We start from the raw sequence: 27,243 nt of genomic DNA on the forward strand, positions 1-27,243 counted from the left end.
CTGAATTGCCTCGACCTGTTTCACCAATTCCCGCTTTGTATCTCTCTCAATCCCTTCTACGACATTGGCAACAACCTCTTTCACCACTTCCTGCTTGGCCACTGCATCTACCTCAATCACCGCTACCTCTACCTCACTCGCCACTTCCTTCTTGGGCTCTACATCATTCCCCTCTCCCTCAATCTCGTTTTCCTTCATCTCTTCTACTTCCCGAAATTTCATCTCAGTCCTTCGTAGCTTCCTATTCCTACGTTTCCTCTGAACACCATCCTCTCCTTCTTTCTTTGTCTCCACAACATTATCAACTTTCTTAGCCACTTCCTGTTTGGCTATTCCCTCATTCCCATCTACCTCACTTGCCTCTACCTCTTTCCCTAAGTCCTCCTTGGCATCTCTCTCAATCCCTTCTATGACAATGGCCACTACCTCTTTCACAAATTCCTGTGTGGCCACTGCATCTACCTCAATCACCGCTACCTCTACCTCATTTGCCTCTACCTCACTCGCCACTTCCTTCTTGGGTTCTCCATCATTCCCCTCTCTCTCAATCTCGTTTTCCTTCATCTCTTCTACTTCCCGAACTTTCATCTCAATCCTTCGTAGCTTCCTATTCCTACGTTTCCTCTGAACACAATCCTCTCCCTCTTTCTTTGTCTCCACAATATTCTCAACTTTCTCCGCCACTTCCTGTTTGGCCATTCCCTCATTCCGATCGACCTCATTTGGCTCTACCTCTTCTGCTAATACCTGTTTTGCATCTCTCTCAATCCCCTCTATTACATTGGCTGCTATATCTTTCACCACTTCCTGCTTGGCCACTGCTTCTACCTCAATCACCGCTACCTCTGTCTCATTCGCTAATTCCCGCTTGTCATCTCCTTCTAATACCTCTACCTTATTCAACTCTACCTCATTCATCACATCCTCCAAAGCCACTGCCTCAATCATCTCTACCTCAATCGTCCCAACCTCCACCACTTCCTGCATGGGCTCTCCCTCACTCCCCTCTCTCTCAGCCACCTCTTCTTTCACTGTCTCCAGAACTTTCTCCTTGTTCTTGTGTTTATTCCTATTCCTACGTTTCCTCTGAACACCATCCTCTCCCTCTTTCTTTGTCTCCACAACATTATCAACTTTCTTAGCCACTTCCTGTTTGGCTATTCCCTTATTCCCATTTACCTCACTTGCCTCTACCTCTTTCCCTAAGTTCTCCTTGGCATCTCTCTCAATCACTTCTACGACATTGGCCACTACCTCTTTCACAAATTCCTGTGTGGCCACTGCATCTACCTCAATCACCGCTACCTCTACCTCATTTGCCTCTACCTCACTCGCCACTTCCTTGTTGGGTTCTCCATCATTCCCCTCTCTCTCAATCTCGTTTTCCTTCATCTCTTCTACTTCCCGAACTTTCATCTCAATCCTTCGTAGCTTCCTATTCCTACGTTTCCTCTGAACACAATCCTCTCCCTCTTTCTTTGTCTCCACAATATTCTCAACTTTCTCCGCCACTTCCTGTTTGGCCATTCCCTCATTCTGATCGACCTCATTTGGCTCTACCTCTTCTGCTAATACCTGTTTTGCATCTCTCTCAATCCCCTCTATGACATTGGCTGCTATATCTTTCACCACTTCCAGCTTGGCCACTGCTTCTACCTCAATCACCGCTACCTCTGCCTCATTCGCTAATTCCCGCTTGTCATCTCCTTCTAATACCTCTACCTTATTCAACTCTACCTCATTCATCACATCCTCCAAAGCCACTGCCTCAATCATCTCTACCTCAATCGTCCCAACCTCCACCACTTCCTGCATGGGCTCTCCGTCACTCCCCTCTCTCTCAGCCACCTCTTCTTTCACTGTCTCCAGGACTTTCTTCTTGTTCTTGTGTTTCTTCCTATTCCTACGTTTCCTCTGAACACCATCCTCTCCCTCTTTCTTTGTCTCCACAACATTATCAACTTTCTTAGCCACTTCCTGTTTGGCTATTCCCTCATTCCCATCTACCTCACTTGCCTCTACCTCTTTCCCTAAGTCCTCCTTGGCATCTCTCTCAATCCCTTCTATGACATTGGCCACTACCTCTTTCACAAATTCCTGTGTGGCCACTGCATCTACCTCAATCACCGCTACCTCTACCTCATTTGCCTCTACCTCACTCGCCACTTCCTTCTTGGGTTCTCCATCATTCCCCTCTCTCTCAATCTCGTTTTCCTTCATCTCTTCTACTTCCTGAACTTTCATCTCAATCCTTCGTAGCTTCCTATTCCTACGTTTCCTCTGAACACAATCCTTTCCCTCTTTCTTTGTCTCCACAATATTCTCAACTTTCTCCGCCACTTCCTGTTTGGCCATTCCCTCATTCTGATCGACCTCATTTGGCTCTCCCTCTTCTGCTAATACCTGTTTTGCATCTCTCTCAATCCCCTCTATGACATTGTCTGCTATATCTTTCACCACTTCCTGCTTGGCCACTGCTTCTACCTCAATCATCACTACCTCTGCCTCATTCGCTAATTCCCGCTTGTCATCTCCTTCTAATACCTCTACCTTATTCAACTCTACCTCATTCATCACATCCTCCAAAGCCACTGCCTCAATCATCTCTACCTCAATCGTCCCAACCTCCACCACTTCCTGCATGGGCTCTCCCTCACTCCCCTCTCTCTCAGCCACCTCTTCTTTCACTGTCTCCAGAACTTTCTTCTTGTTCTTGTGTTTCTTCCTATTCCTACGTTTCCTCTGAACACCATCCTCTCCCTCTTTCTTTGTCTCCACAACATTATCAACTTTCTTAGCCACTTCCTGTTTGGCTATTCCCTCATTCCCATCTACCTCACTTGCCTCTACCTCTTTCCCTAAGTCCTCCTTGGCATCTCTCTCAATCCCTTCTATGACATTGGCCACTACCTCTTTCACAAATTCCTGTGTGGCCACTGCATCTACCTCAATCACCGCTACCTCTACCTCACTCGCCACTTCCTTCTTGGATTCTCCATCATTCCCCTCTCTCTCAATCTCGTTTTCCTTCATCTCTTCTACTTCCCGAACTTTCATCTCAATCCTTCGTAGCTTCCTATTCCTACGTTTCCTCTGAACACAATCCTCTCCCTCTTTCTTTGTCTCCACAATATTCTCAACTTTCTCCGCCACTTCCTGTTTGGCCATTCCCTCATTCCGATCGACCTTATTTGGCTCTACCTCTTCTGCTAATACCTGTTTTTCATCTCTCTCAATCCCCTCTATGACATTGTCTGCTATATCTTTTACCACTTCCTGCTTGGCCACTGCTTCTACCTCAATCCCCGCTACCTCTGCCTCATTCGCTAATTCCCGCTTGCCATCTCCTTCTAATACCTCTACCTTATTCAACTCTACCTCATTCATCACATCCTCCAAAGCCACTGCCTCAATCATCTCTACCTCAATCGTCTCAACCTCCACCACTTCCTGCATGGGCTCTCCCTCACTCCCCTCTCTCTCAGCCACCTCTTCTTTCACTGTCTCCAGAACTTTCTTCTTGTTCTTGTGTTTCTTCTTATTCCTACGTTTCCTCTGAACACCATCCTCTCCCTCTTTCTTTGTCTCCACAACATTATCAACTTTCTTAGCCACTTCCTGTTTGGCTATTCCCTCATTCCCATTTACCTCACTTGCCTCTACCTCTTTCCCTAAGTTCTCCTTGGCATCTCTCTCAATCCCTTCTACGACATTGGCCACTACCTCTTTCACAAATCCCTGTGTGGCCACTGCATCTACCTCAATCACCGCTACCTCTACCTCACTCGCCACTTCCTTCTTGGGCTCTCCATCATTCCCCTCTCCCTCAATCTCGTTTACCTTCATCTCTTCTACGTCCCGAACTTTCATCTCAGTCCTTCGTAGCTTCCCATTCCTATGTTTCCTCTTAACACAATCCTGTCCCTCTTTCTTTGTCTCCACAACATTCTCAACTTTCTCCGCCACTTCCTGTTTGACCATTCCCTCATTCCCATCGACCTCATTTGGCTCTACCTCTTCTGCTAATACCTGTTTTGCATCTCTCTCAATCCCCTCTATGACATTGGCCACTATATCTTTCACCACTTCCTGCTTGGCCACTGCTTCTACCTCAATCACCGCTACTTCTGCCTCATTCGCTAATTCCCGCTTGCCATCTCCTTCTAACACCTCTACCTTATTCAACTCTACCTCATTCATCACATCCTCCAAAGCCACTGCCTCAATCATCTCTACCTCAATCGTCCCAACCTCCACCACTTCCTGCATGGGCTCTCCCTCACTCCCCTCTCTCTCAGCCACCTCTTCTTTCACTGTCTCCTCCAGAACTTTCTTCTTGTTCTTATGTTTCTTCCTATTCCCACGTTTTCTCTTCATACCATTTCTCTCCCCCACTTTCTCCATCTCTTCAATCTCGTTCTCAACCTTGTTGCTATTCTGACATGTCTGCTTCACATCCTCATTATTGGTGCTGACTCCTGCCTGCTGCTGCTCTTCTGCCTTTTGCTGCTGCTGCTGCTGCTGGTGGTGGATGATGAAGCTCTTCAGCTCGGTGCTGTTCTGGAATTGCAGCAGCTCCCGCTGATATTTGGCCTGCTGCTGTGCACAATGATCCAGCAGGATCATCTCAAGCTCCAGAATCTGGCGCTTAGCTTCTAGTCTTGTGTCAACAAGGAACCTCTTTCGCTGCCCCTTCGAGCGACGGTCTGGGGAGTCACATGGGGAGGAGAGAGCAGCACCACAATTGATTCGTTAATGGGTATTTGAGTATTTCCTGTATGATAATAGGTTTTTCCCGTTTTTACTGGCAACAAAACAGGTGTTAAGATGTTAAAACACCAAACTGAAACCTTTTACAAGGAATCATGTCTGCATTAACCATGATGCTTGTGGTCAGAATGCAAACAAAAAACATACTCTGATAATATATGCATTGTCCTTGAAACTGATTGGTCCACACCAGGGACAGCTTTCTTTTGAGCCTCGTCTCAAACGGTGTTAGACCAGAGGACGCCAAAAGGCGTATTTCCTGTATGTTATTTTGGTAAAGAAACTTGGCACCATTGACAGGAATCTAACTTAACTTGAGACCGATGTAACAATGATAACACTGTAGGGAGGTCTGGAGGTTGACTCATGTGCCGGAGACACCTCCTCCTCCAAATAACTTCATTAGGATTATAGGCTGGTTGGGGAGGCCATATTAAGTTTGCGAGGTCTGGAAACTCCACGGCAAACATAGATAAACTTCCGTTATCTCAGAAAAAGTAAGATGGATTGATGGGCAAGCTGTGGAGGTCTGGCTAAATTTATAAGATGTCCATTGTTTCACAAGAGAGAACATGAATTGGATAAGAAATACACTATTAATTCTTATACACTGGTCCATTCATACAATTAGTATATTAGTGGGCTATGTTAGAGAAGATAAAGGGAGGAGAGGAGAAGAGGAGGGCCGGGGTGCCCGGAGCCCAGAGAGTGCCCAGAGGGGCCAGAGAGCCAGGGGCAACCCTGATGTTTCTGTTGGCTGGATAGCATGTGCTCCCGTGCATGTGAGGTTGCTCTCAACAGAAGTCATTCCTTGCACGAGAATGGCTGAAACGCTGAGTAACCACTCAGAGGTATAGTGGTTAAGCAGTGGAGACGGCATAGTGGTAAAACAGTGGAGATTTTAAAAGCAAAGTTTAAGATTTGCATTTGTCAATTTATATTGAGCCGATACATATGGCAAGTGAAATTAAGAAGACTTAAAGTGAGTTTTGCAGAAAGAGAGGATACATGTGTGTCTCTTGGAGAAGGAAAGGCATTGCTCAAAACTGTGCTGCAAGGTCACGTGCCATGAATCACATGAGTTTAGAAAAAACGTGACTGTAAACCAACAAGCCTGTGAATAATTATCATGGTGAAGACACCTCTATACGTTGGATACTGAAGGAAATCCATCGTGCTACACATCGTCAAAGCCCGACAACACCTGACATTCGGGAAAGAAGTACAATTGCATCGTTCTACACATCGTCAATACCCCACCACATCTGGAGAGTCACCAGCTGCATCAAGCACCTGACTGTTGTATTGTTCGAAAGACACTGTGTGTAACGACTTTACATCCGCCGGCACTGCGGGTTTCTAAACGCCTGCCATGTCACCTTCTCAACACTAGCGTCTGAGACCGTCTGATACAGACTGAAAGCTTATTTCCTTTGTTGCACTGTTTGTCTTTTCATGAATGTTATATTGTGCACTGGGTTATGCCTTATTAACCTAAATTCTGAATTTAGCTATTCATGTATTTCTATTACAGTATCACATATTCTTTGGACCAAGTGTCAATTGCCTATTTGATGACTGGTACTCTGATTCTTTTTTTTACAAATCAGGGACTTGTTTTAATTAAAATGTGTCTGTGTGTGTGGTTGAAAGGTGTAACAAATCCATGCGTTACATGTGTAGTGTTGCAGTGCCGACCTGGTCAAGGCCTATGATACAATCAGTAGGCCAGGGCTCTGGATTGTTACTCGTATTTCCGGAGTCCCTAACCCTCTGCTCACAATCATTAAGGACCTTCACGATGGTGGGCAGGCCTGGATAAAGTTGCGTGCCCGGGAGTCAGAGCAATTTCCCGTTTACAGTGGGGTGCGACAGGGATCTACTCTGGCTGACACATTATTTAGCATCATCTTCGACCACATAGTTCGAGAAGTTTTTTTATGGCTGTACCGGTGGATTTTTTAATATTTGCTACAGATACAATGGGAGGATGATTGATGCCTGGGTGAGGTCAAGGGATGGCTCCCTACTGGTCAACCATGTTATGTACACTGATCATTTGGAAGTTGATGCTCACACTGAAAAATAGTTGGAGGTTCTGCTGCTAAGCCTGGAGCGTGTGACAAAGAGGTGGTGCCTTACCATCAGCCCCACCAAAACTAAGCACCCGCCTGAGTATTTTGTGTAATTTAATACTCCACCCCCTCAACTACTCTTGAGTGATGGGGTAATTGTAGAGAGAAGTTTACGTACCTGGATAGTGTGCTTATGCAAAAATTCTGGTTTGGCAGCAGAGGTCTCACTCCGAATCGGTCAAGTGGCATATTTTCATCAGCTTCGTAACACTTTGGGGTATCTACCTGGTCTGTCACTCGACACAAAACGCTGGGTCTTCTTGGCCAATGATAGAATAAATAAAAAATCTGAACCAGCTTTACACTTTCAGACTGGCCTGCCTACGATCCACCCTGGGTTTAACTAGGCTGGAATGTGTGAAGAGCTCACAGTGAGCTCCACTGGTGGGCAGGGCTGCATTGCCTGGGTCATGTAGCCTGCTTGCTCAGCCACCGCATGCCCAAGCAGCCTCTGTTTTTCCAGATAGAGGGGGCTAAATGGGCGTGGCACGGCCTGGAGAAGAGATGGACTGATGCAGTACAGGAGGATACGGAACTAAGTGGACTTGCCAAAGACTGGTACCACTGGTGTCAAGATCTGCCTCTATGGAGGAAGCTCGTGAAGGATGCTTATGGGAAGTTGGTGGCAGTTGCCCTCAAGCAAAAAAGGAGGGTGAGAGGAGCGACGCTCACAACAACAGACGGTGCACTGGATGACTAAAACGCAGCAAGTTGGCACAGTAGGATGCAAAGGTGGTGCGTCTGCCAGTCATCTCAGTCAGTCAACCCATCGCACTGGGGTCTGTCCCCTGATCTCCTGTCGGCAAGCCTTCGACACTTCAAGTGGCCTCGGAGTGCACCAGGCCTGGCACAAGCGCCATGGTGACGTATCCGTCACTTAGTGGCGAATGAGGGCTGTTGTTGTTATCTGAGTCGGTTAGGGGCCTCCCCTAGGTCCACTCAGCCTCAAATAAGTATCTGATACGGTGTGTAAACATCGCCACTTGGGAGACAAAGACGGACAAGTGTGGTGCTGGCAACCCACCCCTCGTGTGCGGTGCCGGCCGTCATAGGTGCTCACTAACAGCACTTGCTCCTACAGTGTTTCAAGGCTATACACAAGATTTCTGTCTTTGTTTGTGTCTATGTGCAGTGCCTGTATGAGTGGTTGGGAGCAGTTGTGTCTGTGGGGATCGACCTGAGTTCGATTCCCATTCACAACCATCAGTGACTAATAAATAAAACCGGTCGTGTGCGTCCCCTACATCTACTAAAACTTAAAATAGTACCTCGTGCAACGTATAAACATCAACACTGGGGAGACAAAGGCATCCGGATGCGGTGCTGACCACCCACCCCATCATAGGTGCTAACTCGCTAACAGCACTTGACTCAATAGTCTGTAAAGGCTATACGGGGATCTGTCTTTGTATACAGGTGCATGTGTCTGTGTGTATGTCTGTGTGTGGAATTACAGTACTCACTTCCCGTCGGCTTGCTCATCTCTCCACCCTGCAACAAAATCACAGCAGCGCACGTGAGACTCTAATCATATCACAGCTTACAACCACCACCACCATCATCATTACCGTCCTCATCATTAAACATTTCGAACAGACACACATTCACATATAGATGTTCTCTCAGATTAATGGTATCCTGATACAGCGCGCGTGTGGATGTACTCACGGAAGACATCGCCTTGAAGGCAGAACGAGAAGTCACGGATGGTCACGTTTTGTCAATAGATTTCGTTAACTGTGTTAATGAAGTGTTCAACCTCACGGATGTTTGTCAATGAGGTTTACCAAGTAATTTAACCGCGTTATCGATGTTCACTGACGACGTTGTCGAAGTGTGCTCCCGAATGCGATCTTTAAGCACACAGAGCGCGCGTCCACCTCCGTCTGTAACGATCGACCGTTGCTAAGGAAGTGACGTCACTTGTTAAGGTAACGAACCCCGGAAACCACGTGGTCCACTGTATCCTCCAGGCCTGATTAGTTACACGACTGTCAAATTTTTACTTTAAACTTTCGTAACTTGCAGGAATTCATATTTATGGTTCTTTCGGTAAAGTCACGTAGATAGAAAATAACATTTTAAGTGAAGGCAAAAAACCCACGAGGTTTCGGTGGCAACACAAGCGGTCTTCATCATGTGTTGCGATCGAAACGTCGTGGGTTTTTTGCTTTTATTTTAATTTATTTTTATTGTTATTATTTTCTATCTACGTGACTTTACCTGAAAGAACCAAGAATATAGTAACGATTGTACCCTGGTCGCCACGGATGAAGAGGCCGAGCGGGCTCGGTTCAACTGTTGCCAGGTACCTCCACCACTCAGCTCGCAGCACACACACACACAGTGTCCACTATGTAAAATCAGGCTAAACTAAACCTTTCTAGAAGTTACTAAAATAATGCTATAAAAACAATGCAACAGTGATCATAAGAAATGTGATTGAAAGTTAACTGATTGAAAGTTAACAATAGCGACATATATAACATATATTACTAAACCTAGCATCCTTCGCTAGCTGCTTGAGTCAATCCATAATAGCAGGAGTAACAATTATGTATGTTGATTAACTGCGAATAATCCAATCAATAACAGATATCCATTGTAATTTACATCAATACATTACCCCCCCCTCCCCCGGTCTTCGTATCGGATCTGCTTACAAGCGACGACGTCACATTTATCCCCCGTCTACGTCTATTAAAGACCGAAACAGGGGAAGGATTTCACCACAACTCTGGCTGTCACCTGACGAGGTGGGTTGTTGTTGTTGTTGTAGTTACAGGCGAAACGTCACGGTACTTGAATTGTAAATGTTGTGGGTTTACTCTCCAACACACCGATGTGCTGAAATAGTCACTAATTGGCATGTTTTGTTTACGTGACAAACTTGACTAAGATTTACGCGATCTAACCCAAACAAACAAAAACACCCTCTAATAAGTAAATATTTGTATTAATTCCACGAATGGACCTTGGCCTGGGACTGTGCGGATTGAGAAGTTATGGATGCAGCTTCTGTTTGTGCTGCCATCAGAATGACCAACAAATAAATAAATAATACACACGGATTGGTGACTACAGTACTAGACCCCCAGTGCTTTTATATTTAAAAGTGTATGTGCTTTGTGGTTGCTTTATTGCGCGTGTTGTTCATACTGTGTAACACTTGTTTGAACGCAGGTGATGGGGTTGTCCATGTTGGGTGTCATTACAGGCAAAAACAAGCAGCAGTACGAAGACCAGGACGCCGTGGCCGACCATGAGGACGGAAATTGGCCTCGCCCGGTCACAACGTACGACAGCAGTACAGGTTTCCCTCCACACATGCACACACCTACGAGTTTCCCACTACAGATACGAAGATCCCCCATATAGCCTTAACAGACTGTTGTGGCAAGTGCTGTTCGCAAGCACCAATGAAGGTCGGCATGGTATACCAGGGGGTAGGTGGCCAACACCACACCCGACCGCCTTTGTCTCCCAAGTGGTGACGTATACACACACCGCTCCAGGTATTCATTTGAGATTGAATCGACCCAGGACCAGTTCAGATAAATAATCGTTATTGGTGTTGGCCATGAGCGGGACTCCAACTCGCATGTTTGCGGGGTTCGGAGCGTAGCGTACTATCACTGCGTCACTGCTACCCTCACATAACGCACACAGAAACAACACACAGGGACCCACACGCACGGACACACAGGGGCCTGCTCAACATTGAAATGTGCAGCCCTTGTGTGGCGGCCTGCATTGAATTGGGCGTTCATCTCGTCACCCATACAAAAGGTCTCGACACAATCAATGGCAGTCCCCCTTGCCCTGCCTGGCACGCACATCGGGCCAGTCACCCCACGCACAGCGCACACAACGTGCGCGTCGCGTATGCCAAATCAAGAGTTGTCCCCGAGTGTCCGGCAAATTGGACCGACTATCCCGGGCCCCGCGCTTCGGGGGAGGCCCCACGTGTAGACATCAGTGTCACATGTAATGCTTCCGGTTTAGTTTGAAGGCATCGGGGGGGGGCCCACGCACCCCCTATGGACGGCCCTGGTCAAAGCACACGGCAGCGCGGAGCACGCGCGTCACGCGCACGGGCCACGTGCGTCACGGGTACGTGACATCTACAAGGCAAGCACCTGCATCGCGTGGTCATCACTTGTAAGGCATGCCCTTTGTGCATGGGACGTGCGTAGTGTGTGCAACACGTGGCACATGTATGTCACACATGCGCATCGCAATGTGATGTCATGTGTACGTGGACATTTGAATCGCATGTAGCTGTCTGGTGGGCAGGACCGATCTACGCGTGGGCAAGTAAGGGGGTGGCTGAGTAAGACTGATACGGAGACACGTCAAGCCACACACTCACCACACACTCACCGGCACACTCACACACACCACATTCACCACACACTCACTTACCGGCACACTCGCACACTGGCACTCACTGCACACTCACACACCGCACACTCACCACGCACTCACTTACCGGCACACTGGCTGCACACTCACACACCGCTCTCACCACGCACTCACTTACCGGCACACTGACTGCACATTGACACACACTCACCGCACATTCACCGCACACTCACCACGCACTCACTTACCGGCACACTGACTGCACTTTCACACACACCGAACACTCACCACGCACTCACTTACCGGCACTCTGACTGCACATTCACCCACACTCACCGCACACTCACCGCACACTCACCACGCACTCACTTACCGGCACTCTGACTGCACATTCACACACCCTCACTGCACACTCACCACGCACTCACTTACCGGCACACTGACTGCACTTTCACACACACCGCACTCACACCGCATTCACACACACTCACACACACACCGCACTCATTCACTCACACACACTCACTCACACACACTCACACACATTTACACACACTCACCGCACACTCACACACACTCACTTACACACACCGCACACACACTCACCGGCACACTCGTGTGCAAGCACACTAGTGAGCTTCCACAAAATGTTCTGCACATTAGTGAGGCCACACACCAGCAGGTTTACACATCAGTGAGCTTACACACTAGTGTGCACACACACAGTCGTAAGCTTACAGATTAGATAGCTTACACACCAGCTCACCAGTGAGGTGAGCTACACACTGGTGAGTTAACACACCCACCTGTTTGCGTGCGCAAAGCTCTTAACCCTAAAACTAATATATCCCAAATGTCATGGCTAAAGTTATTTTACATACGCACGTGCATACACACGCACGTGCATACACGCATGCACATATGAAGGCATGCATGCACACATACGTGCACACAAACACACATGCACGCACATGTTTAAACATATACAATTCCATGGCGTTGGACTTGAGACTCCCAGAAGTGGAATCAGGACTCCTGAGTGTGCGATATAGCTTAGTGGGCCTTACTTGGTAAAATTGAAATAATTAATTTAGTTTCAGGATGTAGGGTTCTGAAGATATTTCATCTTTCAGTCCTTTCTGACCGTTTGAGTGTGGGTGAGTGAGTGACAACTACTTATGCATTTTTTTTAATTACAAATACAAGCATTTCCAGCTATTGACATGAAATGTATTAACTCTGGAAGATGATGGTGATACAGGTGGTGGGTAGCGGTAGTGTAGCGTTTAGCACGCTGCGCTATGAACCCGGCGACCCGAGTTAAATTCTCGCTCATGCCCAACGCAGGTAACGACTCTCTGAACCGGTCATGGGCCTCCCCTAGGTCGACTCAGCCTCAAATGAGTACCTGGTGTGGTGTAAACATCACTACTGGGGAGACAAAGGCGGCCGGGCGTGGCGTTGGCCACCCACCCCTCTTGTGCCATGCTGGCCTTCACAGGTACTCGCTAACAGCACTTGCCCCAACAGTCTATTCGGGCTATAAGGGGGTCTTTGCTTTGGTGGTGATGATACAGATGGTGATTGATTATACAGATGGTTGGGATGATGATAATGCTACATTTGGTGATGATGGTGGTGATGATGGTACTGTAAGAGTGGTCCTTGAAGATATTTACTGTGTAATATTAAGACACACTAATATAAAATGTAATCATTAAAGCACAATATATAACATTTGTAATTTCTGTTGAAAGCATGTGCTTATAATGGTCACATGTATTTGTACGTGGTTGTGCATGAATGCACGTGTTTTTTATTTTCTGTATTAGGTGCTTGACGACAGCACTTGGCCCAACATTCTATATTGGTTGTACAGCAAATCTTTGTGTTTTGATTTGCGAATGTTCCATTCACGAAATTTAGTGAAAACGAAATTGACAAATTAAGGATACTTTTCGACTTACGAAATAGAATTTCAGTGGAAACAATATATCACATGGCACGCGCCATGAGATCATCAAGCAAGAAGCTGTCATCCATCCACGACAGTGTCACGGTATCCCCATAGTGCAAAAGTAACGCCTCGTCACCTCTCCAGTCACTCCAACATGCAGATCTTTTGGTGAGTTCCTTGAAGATGTTAATTATTTTTGTCTTAAATTGATTGTTATTCAACCGTTATAATATTTGTTCTTAATTATTTTTTGTATTGTGAAATATTGGTGTATATTTTGGGTTTAGGAGCATAGCAGAAATGACTGTCTGAAACACATCGCAAGTTTTTCGTATTCAATTAATGGGAAAAGCCATTCCGATTTACGATATTTTGTTTTGCGTGCATTTTCAGAAGAACGCATTCCTTTCGTAAATAGAGGCATACATGTACACGAATCCATTGCCAACCACGAATTTACCAACCACGAGATTTTAGTAAACACGGATTGACTACTGGACACCTGTTTACTAAACACGAGCATCTCGCTTTGAGTATTCGCGAGTTGCGCCGAGTCGTGAAATCAAAACAACACGATGTACCTTATGGGGGGGGGGGGGGTTCTTGTATTTGTTCTTGTATTTGTACGAGCTGTTGTTTGTTTATGTTACCGATGTTTACGGGGAGCGTTAGTGCAGCGGGTTAGCGAGGTGTACTATGAAGCCATAAATCCTGGTATAATTCCTGCTCATGGCCAACACCAGTGGCAATTATCTGAACCATTCCTGGACCTACCCTCGGCCTCAAATGAGTACTTGGTGCATTGTGAAAACATCAGCACTGGCAGAGACAAACCCCATATGCTGTGCTGGCCTGCATAAGTGCTCATAACGGCACTTACCCAACAGTCTGTTACATGGGGGGATCTTAGTCTTGGCGTGTATGTGAGAGTTTGTGGACTTTGCATGTTCTTCCCCTGTTGTAATCTCAGCTCGTTACCTGTATCAAAGACATCTGGGAGCCAGAAATCTTTCTGATTGAGAGGGGGTCAAATACTTATTTCCCTCATTAAAATGCAAATCAATTTAATAACATTTTTGACATGCGTTTTTCTGGATTTTTTTGTTGTTATTCTGTCTCTCACTGTTCAAATAAACCTACCATTAAAATTATAGACTGATCATTTCTTTGTCAGTGGGCAAACGTACAAAATCAGCAGGGGATCGAATTATTTTTTCCCTCATTGTATGTGAGGAGTCTGTGGGTCGCAACAGCACGTACGGCTGGAAGTAGGACATTCCAGACTAAGAGGGTTCATAATGGCCTTGTCAACGAGACTGAACCAGCCAGCACAACTCACTGCCAATAACACATCACGTAATTCACCCTTAAGCAATTGTTCAATCAATTAATTGAATCACTACAATTAAAATCAAAGAATATCCCAGAACAAACACTTCGCACTCTCCTCCGTCAGCCACCTGCATCCACAATAGAAACGCATCAGTCCAGCAGTGGATAAAACCTGGTGTGGGAGGTATGGGGGGGGCGGCTTACACTTGCGGTGGACAGCAGGGGGGTGGCTGCATGCAGTAGCCATCGCAGATCAAGCGGTAGAACTTGTCATCGACTGCCATGCGCCAGGGTAAGGGGCCTCTCCTACACCCACCACACATCACACACCGAGCGGCACACACGTCACACCAAGGAGCACGCACATCACACACCGAGCAGGTTGCACAGGGCTCCTTTATCAAGACAAACGTGGAGCAGATTACAACTACAACTCTACGCCTGTCACAATGCCCCCCTCTCCCCCCCCCCCCCCAGTTTATGGGGGGGCGCGGGCCTCACTCCCCCCTTCGCATCAGCCCCTACTAATAAATGGTCCGGTTGCATTGTGAATGCACCACTCGAATGACGTGCAGTCCCGTGGCGCACTGTAACGGGCTCGTGATTTACTCACTAAAATTCAACGTAAAAAAATAAAAACGATCCCAAGACATTTAAAATAAAGTATGGCCATCGTGTGTCAGCATCACAGGCGAAAATTGTCATGTAAAAAAAACTTCACTGCGAATCACTCAATTGGGATTGCTCGCAGCAAACAGCACTTGACCTGCTTACATGTTAGGTGCTGAATAACCGTGTGTCACACAGAGAACAGTTGCCACTGAGGGTGCCCTTTTAAAATGCTTGATGAGATGTGATTATCGCGTGTAAATGTGCACACTAAAATAACCAAAAAATTATAAGCGAACTATTATCGTTTCAGGTGGCAGGGTGGTGCACCGGTGATCTTTGACCCTCGCAACAAGAAGCGCCTTGGTTAATTAATTATCCAGTTTGCTCACATAGCTAGAAAACACACAATCACAATGTAACTGGGTATTGGCCAAGCATCCCAATGCTAAAGTTACCTGCAAATTACTTCATTGGGATGACACTCGGCAGCAGAGCCGGATGATGGCATTGCTGGGGCCCTATGCCATTGTCAAGTTTAAGAGGCCCCTTCTATGAATGCCTGTATATTTTTGTCAACAGAATGAAAATAACTGCTTTGGAGAGTCTTTTTTTCTCACCGATCTTTATTTATTAAGCAATTATGTTAAAACTCGAAACCTCGTGTCCATTTCTTGTTTCGTATTTAGAGATCCCCCCCTCTCTTAATGCGAGGCCCTAAGCTGCAAGTGTGGCTGGTGTGAGCTCGCCTGTGATGAATCACACATATAATTGTGCACTCTAATTTTCTATGGGTGGCCAGAAGAATGGTGATCAGGGGATTGGATCCAGAGCCCCACGTACACAGTAGAGTACAAGGGAACGCCCACAATACAGATTTGAGCTGACCTGCGGATTGAGAAATTTAACTGTTTTGTGACGTGGAGGGTGTTTCTGAACGCTATTGTGACCGACCCGTCCCGACGGGAGGAGAGAGGACAGGGTGGACGGGCTGCATGAGCATACTCTCCGGCACTGCACAGCACAACATCGCCTCCCTACTGCAAAAATACTCGGCAGGACCCTCCTGAAAATGAAAGTCTTCGGAATCAGTGAGGCCTGTCCTTGGGAGGACAGGCGTAGTCTTGGTCGTCAGAAGCGAACATTTGTTTCTCCACATTAATTTGTATCCCCGGGTTACCATCAGGGCTGGGCGCTGCAAGCTTAGCTTCTGAGATCTGATGAGATTGGTAGCCGTTTTTTAAAAGGTAATTTCGGCATCTGGAGCCCAAGCATGCAACAACTCTATGCAACTTCTTGGTTCTTTTGGTAAAGTTACGTAGAATAGAAATAAAATAATAAAAATAAAACATAATAAAAAATTAAATTCTCACGACGTTTCGGCCACAACACAAGTAGCCTTCTTCAGGTGAAGGAACAGAACTGTCGGGACGACAGCGCTTCAATAACTGCTGCTAAAATTCGCAGCGTCTTTTAAACTAGGTGGGAGAGGTAAAGCGCCTTGACAAAGGAGTTTACATATCAAACAGGAGAATTTAGCATTGAAATAGCTGTGTTAAAGTGTTGGATCAGCAGAGTGTTAAAGTCAGAAATTAGCATGTAACTGGGAGATTAGCATGATGTTAATGTGAGCGATTAGCATGCGACTGGTCACGGAAATAGCCATCTCAACAGAGGCATTTAGTATATGGACGCTAAAGGACTGCAACTACCCAACTATTATACAATTAACCGATGTGAAAAAAAACTAAGTATAAACTACATCAATATAATAAATGTACTCAATATGTTCTTCAATACGTTGAGCTATAAACATAAAGTAACTGTGTATACACTACACTATATAATGAATACCATATAGTAAACGAATTAATGAAAATAAAATATAAACTACATCAATGTTATTAATAAACTCTATATACTCTCCAATCAGCTGAGCTACTAACAATAAGTCATTATACATTACAATACCATATGGCGAAAAAATGGGTGGCGGTTTTTTCCTTCTTTCCAACGTTAGCACCACGGAGAGCGACGAGCCTCGTTCAGACGGACGAGTCCATCCATGCTCGGAACGGAGGAGGGGGGAGAAACAGCCACGATGTGCTGCTCTGTCCTGTGTTGCGTTACAACCATGCCATAAACTAGACTACTATACATTGTAACGTTATACCTTCCAATCTAAACTACATTGTATAATATCGTATACACAGCCCAATGTAAGCTCGAACATTATGCAGTATATTTATATGTCTTCAACTAAACTTTTTCCTACATTACACGACTATACACCGTAATATACACTACCATAGACAAACCCACCCTTTAATTACACAATGCGTTACTTTACACTACCCTATACTTTAGACTGTAAAATGTTAGACTTGTAATATTACACTGTATTATTCTACCAACCCTACTGTATACCACACTGCTGTATATTCACAATACAATTACGATACTATATATTGCCTTATGAATTATGTTAAACATTACAATGTTATACTATTTATTATTATATAACATGCTATAAACCATACCATTGACCGTCGTGTGAAGAGGCAGTGCCAGCGAATGGACTGCAGTCTGAATGTCACCATAAAATACAATCAATTAAGAACTGAAATTGTGTATAACGTCTTTCCAATGAAATTTTGATTTAAAGCTTTCGTGACTGCAGTAATTCATAATCTTAGTTCTTTCGGTAAAGTCACGTTGAAGGGAAACAACAAAATAATAATATATATAAAACAAAAAATTCTCACGACGTTTCGACCATAACACAAACCAATTCCTCGACCACATCAATTCCATACACCCAGCCATCAGATTCACCATGGAGGTCGAAAAAGATGGCAAGCTACCCTTTTTGGATGTCCTAATTAAAAGGAGACCTAATGGTTCAATGAGCCACTCTGTCGACAGGAAAGCTACGCATACGAATGCTTACTTAAAACCGGATTCCCACCACCATGCATGCCAGAAGAACTCCCTCATCAAGACTCTATACCATAGAGCCCAATGCATTTCCGACCAGGAACACATTGCCAGTGAACTTAAGCACGTACACCAAGCTCTCAAGGCTAATGGTTACTCCGACTACACAATCCGCAAAGCCATCACTCCAGCCATGAAGAAGGATCCTCTTGAGGAGCCTTTCAAAACCATCACCTTACCCTACATTGCGGGGGTCACAAAAAAGATCTCCAAAATCCTGAATAAACACAAGATCCAGGTCCGATTCAACACAGTACATAAAATCCGTGATCTGGTTCCGTCTGTAAAAGATGTGGTTCCAGACATACAGTACCCGGACGTCTACAAACTAAGTTGCCTCTGTGGTAGCAGTTACATTGGAGAAACCAAACGACATATCTGGGACCGCATCCGTGAACATAAAGCAGACTTGAAACACGGTAGGACGAGCACCTCAGCCGTGGCAGATCACTTTTATAATTCAGTGGGCTCACATGACATTGACTTCTCCAAGACGGACGTTCTCTGCAAGCCATCCGGCTACCATGAGAGATTCGTTCATGAGGCCATCCACATATACAAACACAGAAACAATTTCAACCGAGAAGATGGATTCTGGCTTAGTAACCATTGGAAAGACGTTATAAACCATTTTGGTACTTAATTGATTGTATTTTATGGTGACTTTCAGATCGCAGTCCATTCGCTGCCACTGCCTCTTAATACCTTTCACACGACGGTCAATGGTATGGTTTATAGCAGGGGTGTCCAAACTTTTTTTCCCGAGGGCCACATACAGAAAAATATACGAAGGATTGGGCCACTCACTAGACGTGAGGTATACTGCCTCACTTCTCATGCACTAATATTGTCAAAATCAATCAAATGCAGTTAAATTACGTTTGATTATTGAACATGTTTGAAGAAAAAAAGCCTCCATCATAGCTCTTCATTAGTAGATTTTAATTTCATTTTTTACAAAAAGGTTGGCAGGTAATTCTCTCAGTGACAGCCTCAGATTGGTTCTTAGGGTGCTGATCCCCCTTCATTGTCCATATGAAGGGAGAGACAAGAAGACAAATAGGGGATGTGGATATTTCAAGCTTATTACACAAATAAATTATTGGGCTTGTTAACACATCAACTAACGTTTGTTAAAAAAATTGTCATCAACTTTAATTGACTGAATTTATGAAGTAATTGGGCTTATTAACAAATGAAAACGGTGTGTATATTTTTAACTCACCTGTAATGGGAATAATGTTACGCTCAGTGGGAGCAGTGATGCTGCGCTTTGGTCTGAAGGATAGCTGGCAGGTCAGGAGTAAGTTTGGTGGTTGAGATGCGAAGGACGTCACGGAGATGGCTGTCGGTCGTTCTGGTTCTCAGCCTGCTTTTGTTCAGCGTTAACAGAGAGAATGTCTGCTCACATATGTATGTTGAGCCGAACAGACTCATCATTCGTTTTGCATGGCGTCTCGTCAGAGGAAACTTGGCCTTTTCCAAACTCCGGTAGAAGTCAGGTAGGGAGAGAAGCTGATGCTGATTCTTCAGAGAATCATCACACTGAATTTCGATCAGTTCTAATTGCAGACTCTCCTCCACTTCTTTTGCATCCATTGAAAACGGAGCCGCAAACAGTGTGATTTCCTTCTCAATGACAGAAAAATCTTGGAAGCGCTGACTGAATTCTGTCATGAGAGATGTGATCACAGACACATTCTCCCATTTTTGCAGAGAGCTTGGCATTTGGAAATGCGCATTGATTTCGGTCAGCGTGGGGAAGTGCGCTACATTGAAGTTGCGCAGTTGTGACTCGAAGAGACGGAGCTTCGCACGGAATGCTTTCATGTGCACATACAGCTGTGGTACCAGCTGCTCTTTGCCTTGTAGTCTCTTGTTCGGGGTGTTGAGATGATCAGTGAGATCAACTAAAAAAGCCAGGCCTGCCAACCATAAAGGGTCACTTATCTCATGGAGAGGTCTGCCCTTTTCTTTCAAAAACTTGTCGATATTTGATCTCAGGGAATAAAACCGCTGCAGCACGGAGCCGCGACTGAGCCAGCGCACTTGAGAATGGTAGAGTAGGTCCCCGTATTCAGCATCGACATCAGAGAGGAACGCTTGCAATTCTCTGTGGTAAAGCCCTCGGGCCATAATTTTTTTTGACATTTTTCACAACTGTGTTCATCACATCGCCAAGCTGGATTATCTTGGCACAGAGGGCTTCTTGGTAGATGATACAGTGCATTTTAAAAGTCTCACCTCCGCTCTCCTGCACCTTGGCACTCACCATAGAAGCCATTCCTTTGTGCTCGCCTGTCATTGCTGGAGCCCCATCCGTTGTAATTCCACACAGCTTGTCCCATTTAAGTCCAGCCTGGTTAATTGAATCTGACACATCTTCAAAACATATCCTTCCCAGTTGTTGTCCCCTTTAGACTCCGAAGATCAAGCAGTTCCTCCGTAATGCAAAAATTCTCATCAACTCCCCGCAAAAAAATTAACAGCCGTGCAGTGTCCGTGGCATCTGTGCTCTCATCACATGCAATCGAGTAAAAATCGAAAGCACAAGCTTTATCTGACACTTGCTGTTTTAAGTTAGCCGACAAGTCTTCAATTCGCCGCACAACCTTATTTCTGGACATACTAACATCGTTAAAATCCTGCATTTTCTCCAGGCACATTCCCACGACTTTAGTGAGGCACTGTTTGATGAAGTCACCGTCTGAGAAAGGTTTCCCGTGTAGGGCAATGAGTTGAGCTACTTCATTGCTGGCTATTGTTGCATTTTCTTGAGCTTTGTTAGCACGGAAAAAAAACCCTGCTGCTGCGTTAGCAGGCTAGCTTGCCATTTGCTTTACCTTCTCTCTCCGCTCGGCGCCAGTGTAGGACGTGAAGGTCTGATGTTTCGTTTCATAATGCCGTCGTACATTGTACTCTTTCATCACGGCAACACTCTCATTACAAATCAAACAAACACACTTCCCCTTGGTTTCAATGAAAAAAAATTCATTTTTCCACCGAGTCTGAAATTTTCTGCACTCGCTTGCAATCTTGCGTCTCTTCGGTTCCGGCATTTCTGGTGACCCTGAGCAAATGTTTTCTTCGATTGCTTGCTTTGTGGAGACGCTGCCTTGTTCAAGACAATAGCGCCATCTAGTGTTTAAATTAAGAAATGCAATACAGTGGGCCATAGTCCATTATATTTTTAAACTTTGATACGGGCCAATTAAAAATGGATGGCGGGCCGCAGTTGGCCCGCGGGCCGTAGTTTGGACACCCCTGGTTTATAGCATGTTATATAATAATAAATAGTATAACATTGTAATGTTTAACATAATTCATAAGGCAATATATAGTATTGTAATTTTATAGTGAATATACAGCTGTGTGGTATACAGTAGGGTTGGTAGAATAATACATAGTGTAATATTACAAGTCTAATATTTTACAGTCTAAAGTATAGGGTAGTGTAAAGTAACGCATTGTATAATTCAAGGGTGGGTTTGTCTATGGTAGTGTATATTACGGTGTATAGTTGTGTAATGTAGGAAAAAGTTTAGTTGGAGACATATCAATATACTGCATAATGTTCGAGCTTACATTGGGCTGTGTATACGATATTATACAATGTAGTTTAGATTGGAAGGTATAACATTACAATGTATAGTAGTCTAGTTTATGGCATGGTTGTAACGCAACACAGGACAGAGCAGCGCATCGTGGCAGTTTCTCCCCCCTCCTCCGTCCCGAGCATGGATGGACTCGTCCGTCTAAACGAGGCTCGTCGCTCTCCGTGGTGCTAACGTTGGAAAGAAGGAAAAAACCGCCACCCATTTTTTTCGCCATATGGCATTGTAATGTATAACGACTTATTGTTAGTAGCTCAGCTGATGGAGAGTATATAGAGTTTATTGATGACATTGATGTAGTTTGTATTTTAGTTTTTTTTATTAGTTTACTATATGGTATTCATTAGATAGTGTAGTGTATACCCAGTTACTTTTTGTTTATAGCTCAATTTATTGAAGAATATATTGAGTACATTTATTATATTGATGAAGTTTCTACTTAGTTTTTTTTCACATCGGTTTATTGTATGATAGTTGGGTAGTTGCAGTCCTTTAGCGTCCATATACTAAATGCCTCTGTTGAGATGGAAACTTTGACTTTAACATAGCTATTTCCGTGACCAGTCACATGCTAATCCCTCACATTAACATCATGCTAATCTCCCAGTTACATGCTAATTTCTGACTTTAACACCCTGCTGATCCAACACTTTAACGCAGCTATTTCAATGCTAAATTATCCTGTTTGATATGTAAACTCCTTTGTCAAGGCGCTTTACCTCTCACACCTAGTTTAAACGACACTGCGAATCTTAGCAGCAGTCATTGAAGTGCTGTCGTCCCGACAGTTCTGTTCCTTCACCTGAAGAAGGCTACTTGTGTTGTGGCCGAAACGTCGTGAAAATTTTATTTTTTATTACGTTTTTTTTATTATTTTATATCCATTCTACGTTACTTTACCGAAAGAACCAAGAAGATGAATCCCTGCAGTCACGAAAGCTTTAAATCTGAACTTTACGCAATTAAAAATCATAGTGTAAGATAAGACTACAATCGTTGTCTGCTGTGAGGATCTTCTGTACTCAGGGCCCCGAATGTTTGTGGCAAGTGAAAGTTTGTCTCAGCAAAATATAAGATTTCTCACAGTAGCATACCGTATGACCACACGTCGCTCTGCACCTTGTAGAGCCCATGGAACATGCTTTCTGAAGACATCCACTTTACAGGCAGAGGCACCTAATGGACATGACCGCATGGCCACAAGCACAACAACAATACGTTCAGTAAATTCAGTTCAGGCCGATGCATCGCGATTCGTCATACGTTTTTTGCGTGAGGCCACATATTCATCTGGCCAAATTAGCGTCATCTAGCCCTCCACTACCCTGAAGGGTTAAATGTGTAGTGACATCACGGGATGTCACTGTGTGGTGCCGGCCCTAGAGAGGCACGGCGTGCGGTGTATTGACATCGCGGATACCACTCTGGTGTGGGTGTAGTACCGGCCCTAGAGGGGCTCGGTCAGCACTGATTGATCCCGCTGGATGGCATCACGCTTGGCGTGCAGTGCCAACCCAACAGGATAGGGTGTGGGAGTGCCGGCCGTAGGAAACGGGTTACTAAATGCTATGGCACTCTGGTTGACCCGAGAGGACACGTGACCGGTTAAGTCTACAAAGGGGCCCCAAGTGGGGTCTAGGGGTGGTCACGTGGTCGGGGTCCAGATCCTGCTGCTCGATGATTCTTGAAGGTGGTCGTGGCCAAGGGCGGAGCCAGCCACACCACAGAGAATATAAGCTGGGTCCCCCAGAGGGACCGGCGTTGTTGTTCATCCTGAAGAACCTTTGTCTACGTCTACGTTCTACCGAGTCTCCAACACATGGACTGGGACCCGAGCTGTGTCGTAGCTAGTCATGTTGTAATTAGTGTAGTTAGCCTGGTGGTCACCACCACAGGTTCTTATTCTGGGCCAGTTACCCCGTGTACCACATGGGGTGGGGAGGAGGAAGGGGATTTGTGAAATTGCCCCATATTTTTAACTGTCGGCAGAGCAGGGAGATTGAATCCAATTGCCGACCTCTGGATTGCAAGTCCAGGGTGGGAGAGCCATTGCACCACCGTGTGTGGCAGCACCCCCGCTCTTTTTTTCTTAGGGGCTGTGCAAAATAAAATAAAAACATTGAGTACAATGAAAGTGATGGGCCTTCCATTCCGATGATGGTGATGACATTGGCGATACTGATAATGATGCTGATGATGCTTAAGTAAGGTGAAGGACTCACTTTGCCCTTCACCACGTAGTTGGGGTCAGTCTGGACGTTCCGTGCCAGCCCAAAGTCGCAAATCTTGGCGATGTGTCCATGCGTTACCAGCAAATTCCTCGCAGCCAGGTCGCGGTGGATGCACTAAAAAAAAGAAAAAAATTCCCTGTGTGGCCTTCAACAAACTTGGGGCAACTTCTGTGAAGGTCGGCCACGGTACACGACGGGGTGGGTGCCCAGCACCACGCCCGGCCGCCTTTGTCTCCCCAGTGTAGATGTTTATACACCGCACCAGGTACTCATTTGAGACTGAGTCCATCTGGGGAGGCCCATGACCGGTTCAGATAATTGTCACTGGTGTTGGCCGTGAGCGGGAATCGAACTCTGGCCATTGGGTTCGTAGTGCAGTGAACTAACCACTGAGCGACCACTCGCCACCCAGACAGACATATTAAGGGCAACAAAGACGTGCACCACAGACACAGTCACATACAAAGACACAGTTAAACACGCACAGTCACAGAGATACAGTTAAACATACTCTTTGGTTCTTTCGGTAAAGTAACATAGGTATAAAATAAAACAAATCACGACGTTTCGGGCGCAACACAAGTGTCCCTCATCAGGTGGGAAAGCATGATCTGGTGCTGAGGCAGACTGTTTTAAAAGGTTTGAAATAGGTGTAGCCTAAGGGTCATAAAGAAGTGGGCGGGGCTAGTGATGGTAATGTGAGAAATTAGCATGTAAATGTAAGATCGGAGAGCGGCCTCCTCGACGAGGGCTTCAAATCAAGACAGTTAAACACGCGCAGTCACACATGGTCAAATTGAAACACAGAGGTGAATTTCCGGAGGTTCTTAAAGATGGTCATGGCCCTGTAGGGATAGAGACAGACAGGCACGGAGATACATACAGAGAGACACAGAGACAGGTTAAAATCATCACGTATTTTCATCATTATGTTCCACCACTCTTTTAACCGAGGAGAGAGGCTCACTGCTGATTCACTCCTCTCGCGACTCACGTTCTTGTGAGCGAGGAAGGCCATACCGCTCGCGACCTGCTCCGAGAAGCTCGGGAGGTTGTCCACCCCGGATGGAGTAGAGTCGCTCACGATCGCTTCTCTCTCCGACGACGACGCGTCCCAGCCTGCGGCGCACAAGGAAGCCCGGACGATTCAGAAATGTCCTAACTATAGAGTATCTATAGTAGATCATCGATTATTCGGCGGCTACGGGGGGGAAGGGGACGCCAAATTTTTTAACAACGCCGGATATTCACTACATAATCATTTTAAAAAGCTATTTTTTTGCACATTCTTGCATAGCATTGTTTTTAAATGTTGTGAATGTTTTGTTGTCTTTTAAATTAGTTTACTATATGAAATTGGTGTGAATAAACATACAAATACACAGAAATAAATATCCTACTGTAAAATGTAACCTATTTACTGTACCGTACTTACCAATCCAATCTCGAAGACTCTGAATGGAGTGATGTATATACGTGCAGTATTGTCATTTTTTAAAGTTGTATTTAGTGTATAATGTACCGTCCGTAATATTTAACACTGAAATGAAGTCGGTGGCCGCTCTGGTTAATAACGCGGTCTACTTCGCAGTAGACACAGTTAGAGCGAACACGTACATGATTAGAAAAAGAGAGTCGGCCAAGTGTTGTGTGGTGTAATTACCCAAATTTGAGAAATTTACTCGCAAATTATTCCATCGGGGAAGCTGCCTAATAACATCACAAACCCACTTGGCAGGGTAAAGCCCGCTTGCAAGGCTGTGGCTGCACAGGGGCAGCTGCCCCCAGTCCATGGAAACTGGTACTGATGTAGTTTACGAATCGCCATGGGCGGCATGGTGGCACATTGGTAAGTAACCCTTGCGCCTTGCAGCAAGAAAGCTGGGTTTGATTCCCGACTCGGGCGCGTTTCGGCGTGGAGTTGTCATCTTCTCTCCCCCTGTTCGTCAGAGTGTGTAAGTGCAATGAAGTGTTTGAGTGAGTGTGTGAGCGAGTGAGTTAGCGTGAATGTGTGAGTGTGTGAAGATTGTATGTTCTACCCCTCTTCTGGGTCTCCTCCGTGTTCTCGAGTTTCCTCCCATAGTAAAAAAAATACCCAATACAACGAGTCTGGCATTGGGCAAAACATCCCAATACTGAAAAATCACCTGCAAATTACTCAATTGGGACTACACAGTGACAGCAAAAACTTCGCAGGACCCTCATGAAGAAGTCTTGAGTTTTTGCACAGTAAACAAATGTAATAATAAATCTTGACTTAAAGCTTTTGTAACTGCAGGAAGACATTCTTTGGGTCTTTCGGTAACGTCACGTAAATAGGTTCAAATGAAATAACAAAAAACTACGACGTTTCGATCACAACACAAGCTTTTGTCATCAGGAAGAAAAAAAGAGAGGGGGACAGCTGCTGAGGCAGACAGTCTGCCTTATCTCAACCGGTGTTGTCCCTATCCTAGGTAAACTCTGTCTTAAATGAGTACCTGGTGCAGTGTGTAGACATGAGCACTGGGGAGACAGAGGTGGCTGCATGCGCGTAGTGCTGGCCACCCACCTCCTCGTGGGCCACGCCGCCTAACAGCAGCACAGTCTGTTAAGGCTTATTTGGGTGATCTTCATCTTTGTTGTACGCTTGTGCCATCTTGTGTGTCCGCTGTCACAGATTCCAGGCTACAACCCTCCGGAGTCCACCCCATGGGGCTCCCCTTCTCCCCGGCCCAAAAAACCCAGACAGTACTCGTGCATCATGCATGCGGTGTCAGCAAGAGGTAAGAGGTGCATGAGTGGGCACAGACTCTGGGTTTTACATCTGCAGAGTTAGTTAATTGTACAGTGTGCTCGCAAGCAGAGGTGAACAATAAAAAAAAATCAGTGGCGGTTATGAGAAACGCTACCCTGAAGTAACGGGCGGTTTGCACTCTGAACTTGCAATCCAGAAGTTACTGGTTCGTTTTCCCATCGCAGCGTTTGAAACAGTGGCGCAATTTTCTTAAATTTACAATTTTTACCTTGCCAACCAGTACAAACAGCCAGGTGAGGTGTATAAGCGTCACTATATATGAATAGTTTAGGACATCTTATGCTCACAAACTCACCCGTTCACGCACTCAACCTTCAACTCAATCTCACTCAAATCACCAACTCACTCTCACTCAAACCACCAACTCACTCAACCATCAACTCACTCAACCCACCATCTCACTCAAACCACCAACTCACTCAACCATCAACTCACT

The 27,243-nt window shown here is 45.4% G+C and overlaps 1 protein-coding gene across 1 annotated transcript in view; it reads left to right on the forward strand.

The window, feature by feature from the left end:
* Positions 1-10,125: 10,125 nt before the first annotated feature.
* LOC142929671 (exosome complex exonuclease RRP44-like) overlaps positions 10,126-27,243 on the forward strand; it is a 31,804-nt gene continuing 14,686 nt past the window's right edge. The window contains exons 1-2 of the mRNA XM_076071376.1: positions 10,126-10,218; positions 26,670-26,775. Of these exons, the coding sequence (XP_075927491.1) occupies positions 10,168-10,218; positions 26,670-26,775 (157 nt within the window). The 5' untranslated portion in view covers positions 10,126-10,167. The remainder of the gene's footprint in view (positions 10,219-26,669; positions 26,776-27,243) is intronic.

This window comes from Petromyzon marinus, chromosome 33, assembly GCF_048934315.1.
Source record: "Petromyzon marinus isolate PM22_M1 ecotype Great Lakes invasive population chromosome 33, UKy_Petmar_22M1.pri1.0, whole genome shotgun sequence".
NCBI classification, from domain to species: Eukaryota; Metazoa; Chordata; class Hyperoartia; order Petromyzontiformes; family Petromyzontidae; genus Petromyzon; species Petromyzon marinus.